The sequence below is a fragment of the Eucyclogobius newberryi genome, unplaced genomic scaffold, assembly GCF_026437365.1.
Source record: "Eucyclogobius newberryi isolate DKJ021-1_F unplaced genomic scaffold, fEucNew1.0.hap1 SCAF_9, whole genome shotgun sequence".
NCBI lineage: Eukaryota > Metazoa > Chordata > Actinopteri > Gobiiformes > Gobiidae > Eucyclogobius > Eucyclogobius newberryi.
This window is the reverse complement of record NW_027316532.1, coordinates 29,449,614-29,463,255: the sequence shown is the minus strand read 5'-3', so window position 1 is coordinate 29,463,255 and position 13,642 is coordinate 29,449,614. Positions and strand designations below refer to the sequence as shown.

Here is a 13,642-nt window from a genome sequence, read left to right as displayed (position 1 = left end):
CGTTGAGACTCGTTGTAGTCGTTGAAGATCTGTGTCCATCCCTCTGTCCTTTTGTCCTTGCATGCATTCTTTTCAGTTTTTATTTTACGTCTCCATTCTGTTAATAATACATGACTGTCCTCTTTCCCTCCCCTCTCCCCCCTTCTCCTCCCCTGTAGCAATTATTGAACCCACCACTTCTAGTGCTGTCTCAAGCCCAGGTCAGTATATGTCACTGCGCTGTACACGAAACCAGCCACTGAGGTGTGCCGCCTCACACTAACCTGGTCTGAAATTCCCATCTTTTTTGTTGGTTTTTCTTTTCCTTTTTTTTTTACAATTGGCTGACTGCAATGCCTGCTGGATGTACAGCTTCATTGTATGTTTCTGATTTTGTTATTTTTTTTTGGTTAGCTTGTACAGCCTGCGCACATATACTACCTGCAGTCCGTTGTCATTGCCACACCCTTTATTCCCAACTTTAAAGCAACACAATGTAACCGTCGCTCTCTTCTTCTCTGCTGCTTTGGTTCATAAGACAGCTGAAATTTGAGATCAAAAATATGCTGTGTAGGGAAGTAACTGAATACTTGCACAGAAAATACATATCCAGCACAGTTACGCTTTCATTTGGTTATATTGAGAACACAATTACTTTCCTAAAATCAAAAGAATACATTGTGGTAACTCATAATGTAGTTTAGTTTTCAAACTGTGCATGCGCTATTGTTGAGAAAAATATAAATAACCACTCTCACTGTTAGTGAATGTGAGATTTTTCCTTTTCTGAGCAGTGGTTCATAAATGCAACAACAACAAAAACATTATAAAGCTACTTTAATCCTATGTAGCTTTTTTTGAACTGTAATATATGCAACTCAATGTGAAATTATTCAGAATAGAGTACTCTGATTGGACCACAAAATGCCATAGCCAGTTTTAGTATTCAGAAATATATTGAAGTTTCAATAAAGCCATTTTAACTAACATTAATCTTATGTTTATATGTTAGCTCCTAGCAGCTCATACACTTGTAAGTTGCAGAGTGATAAAGAATAAGAAGTGGTTGGGAGTGAGATATTAGTTTAACATCCATAACTACATAGTGTTGCTTTAAACCCTTTTCTGTCGCTGTCGCCTCATGTGGAGCGACCTCTATGATGTCATCTAAATGGCTGCTCCATGTTCGTATCTCTGGGCTTCCTCACGCTGATGGCTGCTTCTTCTGACGCCTGGACATTAAAGCCAGGATGTTGTTCGTCGCAGAAGCTCTTGGTCGGCTGTTTATAGATGAAAACGCTGCTGTCTCGTTTATCGCCGGCCCTTGTCTCCCGTTCTGTATCTTTAAATATCCTCTCTCTGTCCTCTGTGTTTGCTCAACAATCATCTGGTGCTTTGCCATCCGAACGCGGTCGGCTGCTGTAGTCGCTGTATTTCTGGTTGCCACATTGTCAATGTCGCCCTTGTCCCCCCCACAACCCTTCCCCTGACTGTGTTCAGCCGCCTCCACATTCCAGTCGAGCCTAATCCCCTGTGCCGGGTCGTCTTTTCGCCTTCTCTAATGGTTTTAAACAAGTCACAAAATGTAATCTCCCATGCTGGTTACATTATTTTCGCTTAATGCGCTTCACACACGCACGGGCCATGCAAATGCACTGAGAACTCCCAGGGTGGTTCAGACGAGCATGTAAATAAGAAACACAGCACGACTGTAAAGTGCTGTTAACTAGACGCGTTTTGATAAATACACAATTTATTTTTAGCTCTGAAATTTTTAAGGTGGGGTACTTTGGAGCTTAACTCTCACACTACTTCTAATTAGCATTTTACTACTTCTAATTTGCATTTACTACTTCTAATTTGCATTTGACTACTAATGTAAAAAATAAGACGAGATCCTTTTCTCACATTATGATTTATTTATTTTTGCATTAAAAACAATTAAATATGTCTGTGTAATTCCTCAGTCGGACATTCTTATTACAGTGTATTTTTAATGGGCTTTCCCACCTTCAAGGCACTCAAATCGATTTACTAAGCAATGTGGGTGAAGTGTCTTGCCTAAGGACACAACTTTTCCTCAGGTCCACTGCTTAGCTTCCAAGAGCAGCTGTTTATCGACGCGCGGTACTCACGACCGAAAACATTATATTTACAGCGCATAAAGCATCAAACATAACCCAACTAATTTCAAAATGAGAAATGCGGCGTAGAGGCACAAAGAAGGGAAATAAATGCAGAAAAAGCTGACATTTAAATTGGAAGTTGTTTCTTGTTTACTCAAGCTTTAGCCTCACAGCGCCACAAACTTGGAATTACCAAACATCTTTTGTGATCGGTTGTATGAAGAAAAAAACTGTACAATTCAGGTACAATTTACATTTTATTCATCAAGAAAACATTAGTTATGCGTTTAGTTATGCCTGTGAGACGCCCCAAAAGTAAACCGGTCCGGGAACCAAGGCTAGTCTAAACGTGGCTTAGCACACCTTTTTCTTGTAAGGAAGGATAATCTATTGTTAAGTCTATTGAACTGCTCCGAGGTGGGAATTTTCATCTGAGTCATATTTTGCATAATCGTTCAACACACAAAAAAAATCTAATTTGCTGCACCAAAATATTCAAGAAACATGCTTTAACTGCCTCTGGAAAAGCTCTAAAGGTGTGAGCGATCTGCAATCTACTATATCAAGATTGTTTTAGATGTAATTCGTAGTTCACATTCTAAATAAAACAAAAACTATCTAACACGCTACATCGTGCGTGAATCTGAATGGATCTTCGTGAATGGATTTATATTGAGCGCTTCTGTAAAATAAACAGTGTCATTTTGCAGACAGAGCCAGATTAGTGTGAGCATTCAGTACCTGTCTATCTGAGCTAAATATAATTATGCATGGAGATTGTGCCGGATAAGTAGCTAAAATGGCTTGGCGGCGCCGAACAGTCCTGACGCAGCCCTGAACTCTCATTTGATGTACGCTTGCAGAACAAATGATAATTTCATGGTCCAAAGGAACGCCACTGGTTTAAATTGGAAAGATAAACTCGCTCGGCAGCCCTCTCTTCTTGTTTTATATAATGTCTAATGTTTTTATTATATTTGTTATGCCGTTTTTAATAAGTGGCATAGTTAGATCTTTACAAATGGATGATTATATTTACTCGTGTTTAATTAAGTTTGATAATTAATTTCACAGATTATTATCTGTTTTTATTTCCCTAGTTGATGTCAAAAATGAAATCACAATAAGAAACCAATTACAGCACATGTGAGAAATCTTGGGAATACCAACATAACAATCGATGTGTCTCTCCATTAACGTGTGTGTGCTTCACATTAATCAACAAGGACATTCACAAGATTAGATCAAATATACAAAAGACATGACAGTAGCTCCGCGTTAGTGGTCCAAAACCTAGATGAATAGACACGCTTCAGGCAGGGAGGGCATCTGGCACAAAGACAGTCTGTCCCGGTCAGTTAAAGGAGACGTGTTACGCAACCGCACGCTTGTTTCATTAATGCTGCTTACGAGGTCGTCTACTCACAAATCACTCTTTTTGAAATTGAAATAAATTACAATCTTCAACACAATCCAACACTTTTGTTATGATAAGTTTTAGCCTTCTACAGACTCCTACTATAACTGTAAAAACCTCTCGAGAAAGTTTATCCGTACGCTGTGAACTTAAGACTTTGGAGGTCAACGTTTAAAAGTTTCTCTCCAGCTGCTGCCGCGCACATGAAGCTGAATACTTGTCCTTCCTGGTCCGAGCGGTAACACTTGGCCCCGGTCATCAAAGGGAGGTTGGACAAAGTGTTGTTGCCAGCACGCCGAGTAAACTGCGAGGCTGTGTTTGTGCTGGAACGTTGCGGAGGAGACAAGGGTGACAAACACCGAGAACAACCCCTCCCACTTTAAAACATGATGGAGTATGGCAGATGGGAAGTGCGTTCTGCCACCAGCTGATAGTACCAAAGAGCAAGATGGAGGGCTTCAGGCGTGCACGGTCTCCTACCGCCACCACCAGACGATCCGCGGTGACAGCTGGAGCGCCACACTAGGCCCCCCCGGTCCACATCCAGACAAGCACTGTTGACCTTTGGATCGGAAACAGAGTCCTCCCCTTCTGCAAGGCTAAGGAGCTGTGTGAAAGTGTCTGCTTATAAGGGGGATCGTCCCTCGCCACCACAGACATTGTCTGACTCCATCGCCACCACAGACATTGTTGATTCATTTCTCCCTGTGGCCCTCAGAGGCAACTGTTGTTGTGATTTTGGGCCTTACAAAAATAAATTGATTTGATTTGATGATTTGAAGTAAAGCCGGGAAATATATCCAAATTCAGATTATATAGGGGGAAATTACAAAAAAGAGCTGATTTAAAGAGCTGCATTTTTGTGATTCATTTTAAACACATCTTTTATTTTAAGTGTAGATGCTATTTCTATGCTTAATGACATGTTTTAACCATGGATCTATTGACTGTCGGGTTGACATGATATCATCTGATTCTAAATATCAAGATATTCAGTTTTGCCCATATTGCCCACGCCTAGCTGCAAGATATATAGCAATTAAATCAATGAGTAAATCACAAAGACTGTAATTATTGGAGTGACATAATTTCCTTCGCAAACATCTTATTATGTAAAATCTGGCTTACCATTTAGTGTAAACTTAGTACAAACATGATCAGAAGTGCATGGGATTCTTCTGTTAGTTCAGCAAATGTTAATACTTAATAGACTTTTTAATTTCTGTTACTTGGGCAGTACTTCCATTTTGTCATTTTGTTGAAAGGCGTATTTGGGTTAACACCACCGCTTATTACTACAACATCATTACAACATGATTAAAAGCTCAGATGTGGGGTAAAGGCCACTTCAGCTCACACCTTCACGACAAAGAAAACAGGAAGTATTGAAACACGTAAAGCGGTAAACAAACACTCACCTCGCACCAACGCAACCATTGTCCAAATAACATCGATTTTCACTTGACTTTTGTACTGCAGCAGTGTCATTACATCGACATTATTTTAAGGTGCTATTGTTTCTTTATCGATCAGTGTTTCAACAAATACAGGTACATAATGGCAATCTTTTAGAATATTGGGCAAATGTTACGTTGGGAAATGCATAGTGAACATGCCACGTTGTTTGCTCCACCTGCCTGTTTGTATCAAGGTTAGTACCAGAAAGAAAGTCTGGCTTAAGTCTTACAAACATGAAAGTGACTGTAAAACAAAGCAAGAGTATGCTGAAAAATGGGCATGTCGTATGCAAGAAGCCTACAGAATTGCTTCAGAAAACAGCCAGAAAAGCTCTGCTAAAGGGAAAAAGTACTATGACAAACACACAAAAGGTATACAACCTGGAGATCGAGTACTAGTCAGGAATCTCTCTGAACGAGGAGGTCCTGGAAAACTAAGAGCTTACTGGGAAAGATGTATCCAATGTTAGAAATACATTGCTTGAATGTAATTTAAATCCACACTTTTGGAGAGTTAACAGATTTGCACAGCAGCAGCGTTATCTCATCCTATTCTTAGTCAAGCTGCTGCTTTTTGTTGTTTAATATTCAGTGGCATCTGATCACTAATTTGAGTCAGATGTTCGCACCTACTGTACAAACTGGATAAGGACTGAAATAGAAAACCATGTGGAAAACCCTTCTGCCTACACCGGAAATGCCCCATTGTTAACAGTAAAGGGTCGTAAGCTGTTTTCATCTCTAACGTATGGATTAGAATGTGTTTGCTTATCGCTTTACACCCTGCCCCAATACTCCAAAGCAGCTGGCGAGGTGCCACCCTGTCAGTCCAATGAATTGTAGATCTGTGATAATAGCATCTGCTCCCACTGGCTTTCGCTCCTGTTTATTTCTGCAAATCACTTGACAGTAAGAAAAACAATACTCTTAACACTGTAAGGAGCTCCAGCGCTGCACATTTCTCTCCCTTTTGTGTGAGATGCTGTGTACAACGCCGCTAGATCAAGAAATTATACATGCATTATCCAGAAAGAGATTCCCCAGTGCTGTGTTAACTCCCAGATAAACACGTCGACAAGAGCTAGTGTAAGGTGCCCCAGATATTGCACAGGGTTTTTAATCTGTTCACTGTTTCTCTGTTTTTGGAGTGAATATTGCAACAAATACAGGTACATGGCAATGTTTAAGAATACTGGGCACAATATAAACTTAAATTAATTATGTAGTTCTTAAATTAATTATGTAGTTTCACTTTATTTGCTTCAAGGGTTTTCGTTTTTGAAAAGAACCCCTTTATTTTTGCCGTTTCTATTGCTGTATATTCTCTCATGTTCTATTTCATCTTTACACTTGTACGACTGACCAACATGACCACATCTTTAACCACATGAAATGGTAAATGGTTTTGGTAGTAAAAATAAAGAGATAGTTTCATGTAATAAAATAAAATATGTGTCGCCACAATACAGATGTATCGTAAAAGCAGATATTTTGGTAAAAAAGAGACCGCTGTGTTCTGTCTGCACCAATAGAGCGAAACAGCAAGTGTGTTTTTAGCATGCTATTTGTTAGCTTTACCGTGATGGCAAACTTCTGCTCTGGCCTCTGAAAGCTGTGAAAAGTGCTTATAAATGCACTGCGGTGAATCATTTTCAATGCGGTTGGTGAGTGAGAAATACATATTGACTGATGCCAAGTGTTAAAAATTAACAAGTTCTGTTTTTAAGATTTAAAAATCAGGCGCAGCACTTATAAATTATTGAACAATACTGTTTGCATTGGCTCAATATTTCTTGCCAATTGCTGTTAATGTATTGCTATTTACCAACTAGGCGAGGATTAATGGCTATTTGAAACCCACCCAATGAACTAGCTTTAAATGTGTGTCATAATGAATGGACGGTGAGGTTTACGCTGAGCAGCAAATCAGTCAGATCAGGTTTTTCCTTGATGTTTTTGGTAATAGTCCCAGCAGCTTAATTAAAATATCTTCTCCTGATTGATTCCTGCTGACTGCGGGTCATACCTCTTTCTTTATTCAAGGTCCAAGACACAACATCAAAGCGCAATGATCTGCTCATTAAGTATTCTCCCGTAGTCACTTGCTCATTATCACGAGGAGCGGCTACTGTACTACTCAAATTACTCCGTCTAAAGCTTTGTAACTTTAAGGTCTTGCAGGTTTAATTCGATGCCTGTCATCTTACTGAGAGCGTTGTTTTCTTTGTGAGTGTGTTTTTGTTTTTGCCAAGCACACAGCATGCTTAATAGCAAAGCAGTTCTTTATTAATTTGATATCAACTTGTAAAAGGTAGGTGTTGGGAGCCAGTATTTTCCATTCAAGCAAGATTAAGAAAGCCTTTGTAAAGTTAAGGTAATATGGCAAACTCAGATGTGCTTGTACTATATATGTTTATTTTATGTATATTTCATTGTATCATCTTACCTCAAAAGCAGTTTAAATTTAAGTGAACACATTATGCAAACAGTCATTCGTTTTTTTGTCTGTAACATTTCTGGTGGGGATTCTTGAACCATGGGGACAATATTGCTTTAACAGGAATGTTCCCCAGTATGGCAATAAACGCTTGCATTTATTCAATTACAGCGAGCGGTTAAAGTGGAATTCGGGAGGTGGTGGAATTTTGCCATGCGTCGACAATTTTAAGGCATTTTTTAATCTCATAATAACGAAGGAAGGTTGGCGTTCCCTCAAAAGATAATTAGCAAAACAGATAATTGTGTGTATTTTGGATCATATTTCATCAGCATTACGCATAAGTAAAGAAAAAGGACATGCGTTATGTAATATATATATATAGGCCAGAGTTGGGTAAACTTTTTTGAAATATTGAAATAACATGTGCACTATGAATCGTTAGCAAAGGTATGCCTATTTAATTTGGTTGAATTTGATATAATTATGCCTATTTGACAGTGGATACAAAACATTCTTTCAGCACTGGAGGAGAAAGGCCTATTACGTCAACAGCCATCATTTAGTCCTAATTAAAGATCACACAAGGGCACCTTTCTCTGCAGCATTTTGTCAGAGCTCTCTGCAGCTAGTTTACATAATTGTGTTCAGAAGATTCGACTAACAATAAGCTACTTTGTGAAGAAAACACAGACTAATAAACAGGTGTGGCCCCTTCACCTGTCTCATGGTGCGACCCTTTTCTTCTTCCCCCTCTTGCATTGCACTGAGCTACGCTGCACGGGCGGCAGAAGGTGTGCCGTCTGCGGCTGACAATGCGGCTTCTGAAGGCACAAATGCTGCTCATGTCGTGACTGCAGCTCGTGTTTACAGCCAGTTGTCCCGTGTGTAAATCTAAAGCCAGATGTTCGATGACTAAGCCCACAGCCCAGTTTATGGACAGGCGCTCCAGAAAACTCATCTAAACAGCATAACTTTCATTCACGCGTCTTCTCCCCCGGTAACGCAGAATTTGCTACTTTATTTTGTTATTTACTTAAAAAGAACACAGTGATGGCTACGCTCAGCTTTGCTCTTGGGCAGCTGTCTATCAGAGTGGGTGTGAGTGGCAGCTGAGGAAGAGGGTGCAGCGTGGCTTATGACCCTTGACCCAAACCTGACCTGACTCAACAACAGAGCGGGGAAATCTGGGCCTAGCCTGGATTCTGCTCTTATCTTCACTTCAGCTCTTAATACTATACAATAAACACTGTACTGCGCTTCTCACTCTGTTTACTGCTGGTAAATTGGTGCTTTATTCTTCTTCTTTTTTGCTGGAACACAATCCTAGACTGTTCTGGCCCACTTTAACCCCTGATTGTTTTTAGTGTGGAAAACATACCTTCAAAATCCTTCTTACTGTGAGTGGGGTCACAATCCACAGATCTGACCAGTAATTAGGCCTGGTGGCATCTGCTTGTCTCCTTGAAGAGAGATAAGCTTAATGTCGTACCGTGGGACATTCTTGACCCTATTCAAAATAATTCGGTGATGCAATACACATTTTTTTTTTCAGCCTCAAATTCTTGCCAAAGCAAAGTAGATTTATAACCGAAAAGACACAAGTAAAACGTTGTATAAGTGAGAGATTTGAGAGAAGACTATTTTGATACTCAAAAACGTTACAGATCTGACCAGTAACTCTGCCTCGTGGCGTCACCAGCTTGTCTCCATGGAGATAGATAAGTATAACGCTCTACCATGGAACATTCTTGGCAGACCGTCCACTAGAAACGTATAATGCAAGTGTTTATCAGCTTTTATTGTAGAGCATAGAACATTAAATCATCCCAGTTCCCAATCCATTTATACTTGACGTGATACTTTGCTTGCTTTGGCCTTTGCTGCTTGTCACATCAAAGACCCCCATGTTATGTGCTGTCATATGGGTCAGTTTCATCTGGTGGGGGACACTGACATAGCAACTCTAAATGTAGTGCCAGAAACAAGAAGAATGCCAAATGGGAATTTTCAAGTATTCGACCCAATGGATATTAAATACTATAAGCAGTGGTGGAAAGAGTACTACAAATCTGAGTATCTTTCTGGATAATGCATGTATAATTTCTTGATCTAGCGGCGTTGTACACAGCATCTCACACAAAAGGGAGAGACGTAAATGTACAAGTGCAAACATTGCTGCCAGAGTTGCACTTACACTAATTAAAAAAGTAGAAAAGTACACACACAAAAAAACTCTAAATTTTCTTTACCCTGTAGCACAGTTTTAGGATATTTTCAGGATGAATCTTTTGTATAAAACTTCAATAATAAGTTGAAATAAGATATGTTTAACTGCAATCTGCATATTCTTAGAACTTCTTACAAGTCAAATTTACTCAAAAAGTACAGTACAATTACTTTTATTTGTAATTTGTTTCTTCCCCCCCTGAATATAAGGAAAATATAAGGAATTGTAAAATGTTAGCAAGTCACTGTAAGAAAAACATGCATGTAAAAAACACATGGTTCTATAGATTTACAGCTGTGTTCTTAAGAGTCGGCGAGTGGCCGTGCGATCCTGGTGCCATTGTGAAGTCTCTTAATTGTGTCTTCAGAGATTTAAAAAAAAAATAAAGTATATATATTTTAAAAAGGCAGCATAACATGAAAATGAAGGCACATAATTATTGTTCAAAATAGCTGCCCCATTTCGTCCAAAGTCTTTGTGTGAATGTTATCTTTTTCTTTCCATTAATGTTTAAGCTTCCTGTTTGTTTCTCCTTTGAAACGATTAACTGATGTGGAAATAATAGAAGTTGGAGTTGTTAAATAGGACCGAACTGGAGGTGTCCTTGGTACGACTTTCTCAATTACTTTTAAAAGTATCATCTGTAACAGTACAAATAAGCACTTCACCTGCTTTTCAAACAACTGTCCTGATGAAGTTCAGTCTAGTAACTGAAATAAAGGCTTGCCAAAAGACGCGCACTGTTGTTTCTGTAAGCGCGGCGTCTGAGCTGTTTGAAGTGGCAATTACATTACTGTCAACAGCGTGAGTGACGGCTCCTGTTTGTGACTCACAGGCTAATTGCTATATAAGTGTTCCACAGATGCATGTGTATATGCTGCTACGCCTTGCTTACTTGAAAATGTAGTGACAAACGAAGCATAACGTGCTCTTGCTCTGACAGTCAACAGTCCAGCCCCTCTTATTACCCAGCATGCTCGCCGCTACACCTCAGATAATCCCTTTTGACTGCGTGTTTTTCCTTCTTTTTTTTTTTTACTCTTATCACTTGTACTTGATCGTACGATGGCGCGATCAAAACCTTCGCTGCCCCGCTCTTGCCACCTCGGAGCCGCCCTGAATCCTGCCCCGGGAGTTTGTTTTTCAGCCGGGACGTTGACCTTCATTTTTTTTTTTTTTTTTACACCGCGCTAACTCAAGCAATCATCTCTGGAAGCGCCTGATAAGCAGATGGCGTGTCATCTATCATACTTGACCCCGTGATCCCAGGACAATGTATACACACTCGAGCTGTTCGGTGCAAGCCTGAGTGCTCAGAGTGCTCCTCCTGCACGGGGCAGCATGGGATCGCTGTCCTGGATTTGATATGACTCTTACACAAGGCACCAGTAATAGTATGCGATAGGATGGGAATATGGCAATAACGCAATCAACGCATTTTGCATTGCATTGTCCGTTTATCCACATCTTAACGCTAGGATTAAGATTCCTGTCAAGGTTAGTTTTCATCGCATTGCCCTGAAATAGAGGTGGGAGATATATCGAAAAATTGATAATGTCATAATTGCTGTTCTGGATATATGCAAAATTAGAATATTCAATGTTCAAAACCATGAAAAATGAGACAGAAACATCCAGTGTAAACTTCTAAACAAAGGTATAAAAGTTTATATTTATGCACTTTTGTGGTTCATTTTATGGTCTCTTCAAATTCTGTGCAACATTTGAACCTCAATTAATTTACAGGCTCATTTTAGCACATTCATGATGCACTGTGAAAATATCTTCTGATTACACCGGCGTCATGGTGACAGAGGCAAGAAAGCGCAGATACAGAGGACAAATTGTCCAACGGGGGCAATATAGTGCACCTTAACCGTAACCTTATATCGTTGACAAGATAATGCATTTGATTTTTGTCATAATTATCCACCCCTATCTTGAAATAAAGTAGATTGACAGATGTTAATACTTGGATACTATGCTATTTCCAACCAAATTACTGTGCTGTAAAGTAAGCCCATGTGTGCATATTATATTTACAGTTTTATATGCATCTTATAGCAGAAACCTCATTCAAACTTACTTACAAATGTCGAGATAATGTAGCCCTCAAATTATTTGTTCTGAAGACAACATAATAAAAATGCTTGGCACCAAAGGGATTTAATTGCTATATTGCTTCAATTTGCTGTCAGATTTTTCCAAATAACCTTTATTAAGTTTAATTATCAGTGCATTATTAATATACTTTCAATTTGATGCAAGAGGCAGCCATGTTTATTAAAATGAAACCCATTACTTTGCCGTAATAGAAGACACATTAGAACAAATACTGCGGGATGTCTTTATTCTTTCTTTTATTTGTGCTAATTAAAGGCTGGCGTTATTGTGCGCTCTTTGGTTGATCGGTTCTGAGTAGTGGCTTTGATATTAGTAATCATGGATTTGTCTTTTTCATTTAAACTTGCTTTATTTAGCTTCAATAAAACACTTCTTACTGGGGATCTGTCAAATGTGGGAAGGTTGGCAAAATTATGTGAAATGTGTTTATTTGTTTTAAGTAATTGAGCTTCATAAAAGGATAGACTTAAATCCCCTGTGAGAGTGAATTCATGTTTGTGAAATAGTTTATTTGATCTTGACCAGTGGAATGATTAGTTCTTATCCGAAAAAAAATATTACTGATGAGAAACGATGAGAAACAAGCTGTATTTCCAAAATCCCTGGTTAGATTACATTAGGACCACTGTTGTGGGGAAAATGTATGTATTTCTCAAAAGTATTTATATAACTAGAATAGACAATAACTTGCTAACAAATGATGTAGTTTTGTGTTGTTGAACTGCTTTAAAGCTGCCTCAGTAAGCAGTGAATCATACTTGATTCACTCTACTTGAGCCTTTCATTTGGAATTAGGCTGACTTCGAACTGCACTTGGAAAAGCGTGGTAATTGGTAGTATACATGTGGCTGTAAGTGGTGATGGTGACACAATACAATTTATTTTTCAGCCTCAAATTCTTGCCAAAGCAAAAAAATTGACTCTATTTTCAGAAGGAAAAGACAAATTTGAAAGAAGACTATTTTGGAAAACATGTCCAACCTGCCAATTTACTCTGAAGATTTGAATGTCATTCCACTGGAAGTCTCCCAAAACAGTGAATATGGAAATGAAAAAGAAATATCGCATAAAGGAATTACCAGCACCTTGTCTGATTCTGAAACTTTAATTTTCATAACTAATTTGAAAACCCCAATTTACACTGTTGGTTGTATTGCAGATTGTTTGCTCGTCTCCAAATCCTCACCTTCTCCTGTGTGATTTACCTGAAAGTATTGACTCTTTGGTCCCACGTCATTAATTCCTGTCACACCATTCTCACTCTGCCTGTGTCTCTTGCCTCTTCGTCTCTTCCCAGCTCTGATCATCTCTCCCACTCAGCTCCTTCCTCAAGAGTGTCGACCATTAAATGTAAACCATAGCTACCCCACGCACACCAGGAAGACATGCAATATATTCAACTCCAAAAGACAACTTTCATCTTCCATTCATCGTATATCCCTTTGTATTGTCAAACCTAATACCGGCGAAGCATATTTAAAAGAGCGACCTGTCTACACCGCTGCAGTTTCCAAATTTCCACACGTATCTTCTTCGTATTTATGTTGTATCCGTTTGTGTTATTACTTTTTGTTGTTAGCAATAACTTTCTGTAAGTTTGCAGATCACCAACTTGGATTTTTTTGGGGTATTTTATTTGTACAGATCAAAGCGCAGCGTGTTGTGAAGCTTGCATGCTTCTGTGTGTATACTTCAATTCAACTGTATGAGCTGGTTTTCTATAGGGATGTTTTCTTCAACTTTAATTGACATTTTGGTCCCAAATGTCAAAGAGATTAATATTGCCAAGTGTTGCAAAGAGGCGTTTATTGCGTTCGACTTGGGCTGCGAAATGGATAGCCTTTTCTCGCTAAGGCCAATGAAGTCTGCTGT

The 13,642-nt window shown here is 39.1% G+C and overlaps 1 protein-coding gene across 4 annotated transcripts in view; it reads left to right on the top strand.

Moving 5' to 3' along the window:
* negr1 (neuronal growth regulator 1) overlaps window positions 1-13,642 on the top strand; it is a 166,754-nt gene that overhangs the window by 121,500 nt on the left and 31,612 nt on the right. For 2 of the 4 annotated variants that reach the window (XM_072437980.1, XM_072437982.1), the window contains one exon: window positions 159-200. The exons of the other annotated variants lie outside the window; for them this stretch is intronic. In XM_072437980.1, the coding sequence (XP_072294081.1) occupies window positions 159-200 (42 nt within the window). The remainder of the gene's footprint in view (window positions 1-158; window positions 201-13,642) is intronic. 4 annotated transcript variants of the gene reach the window in all.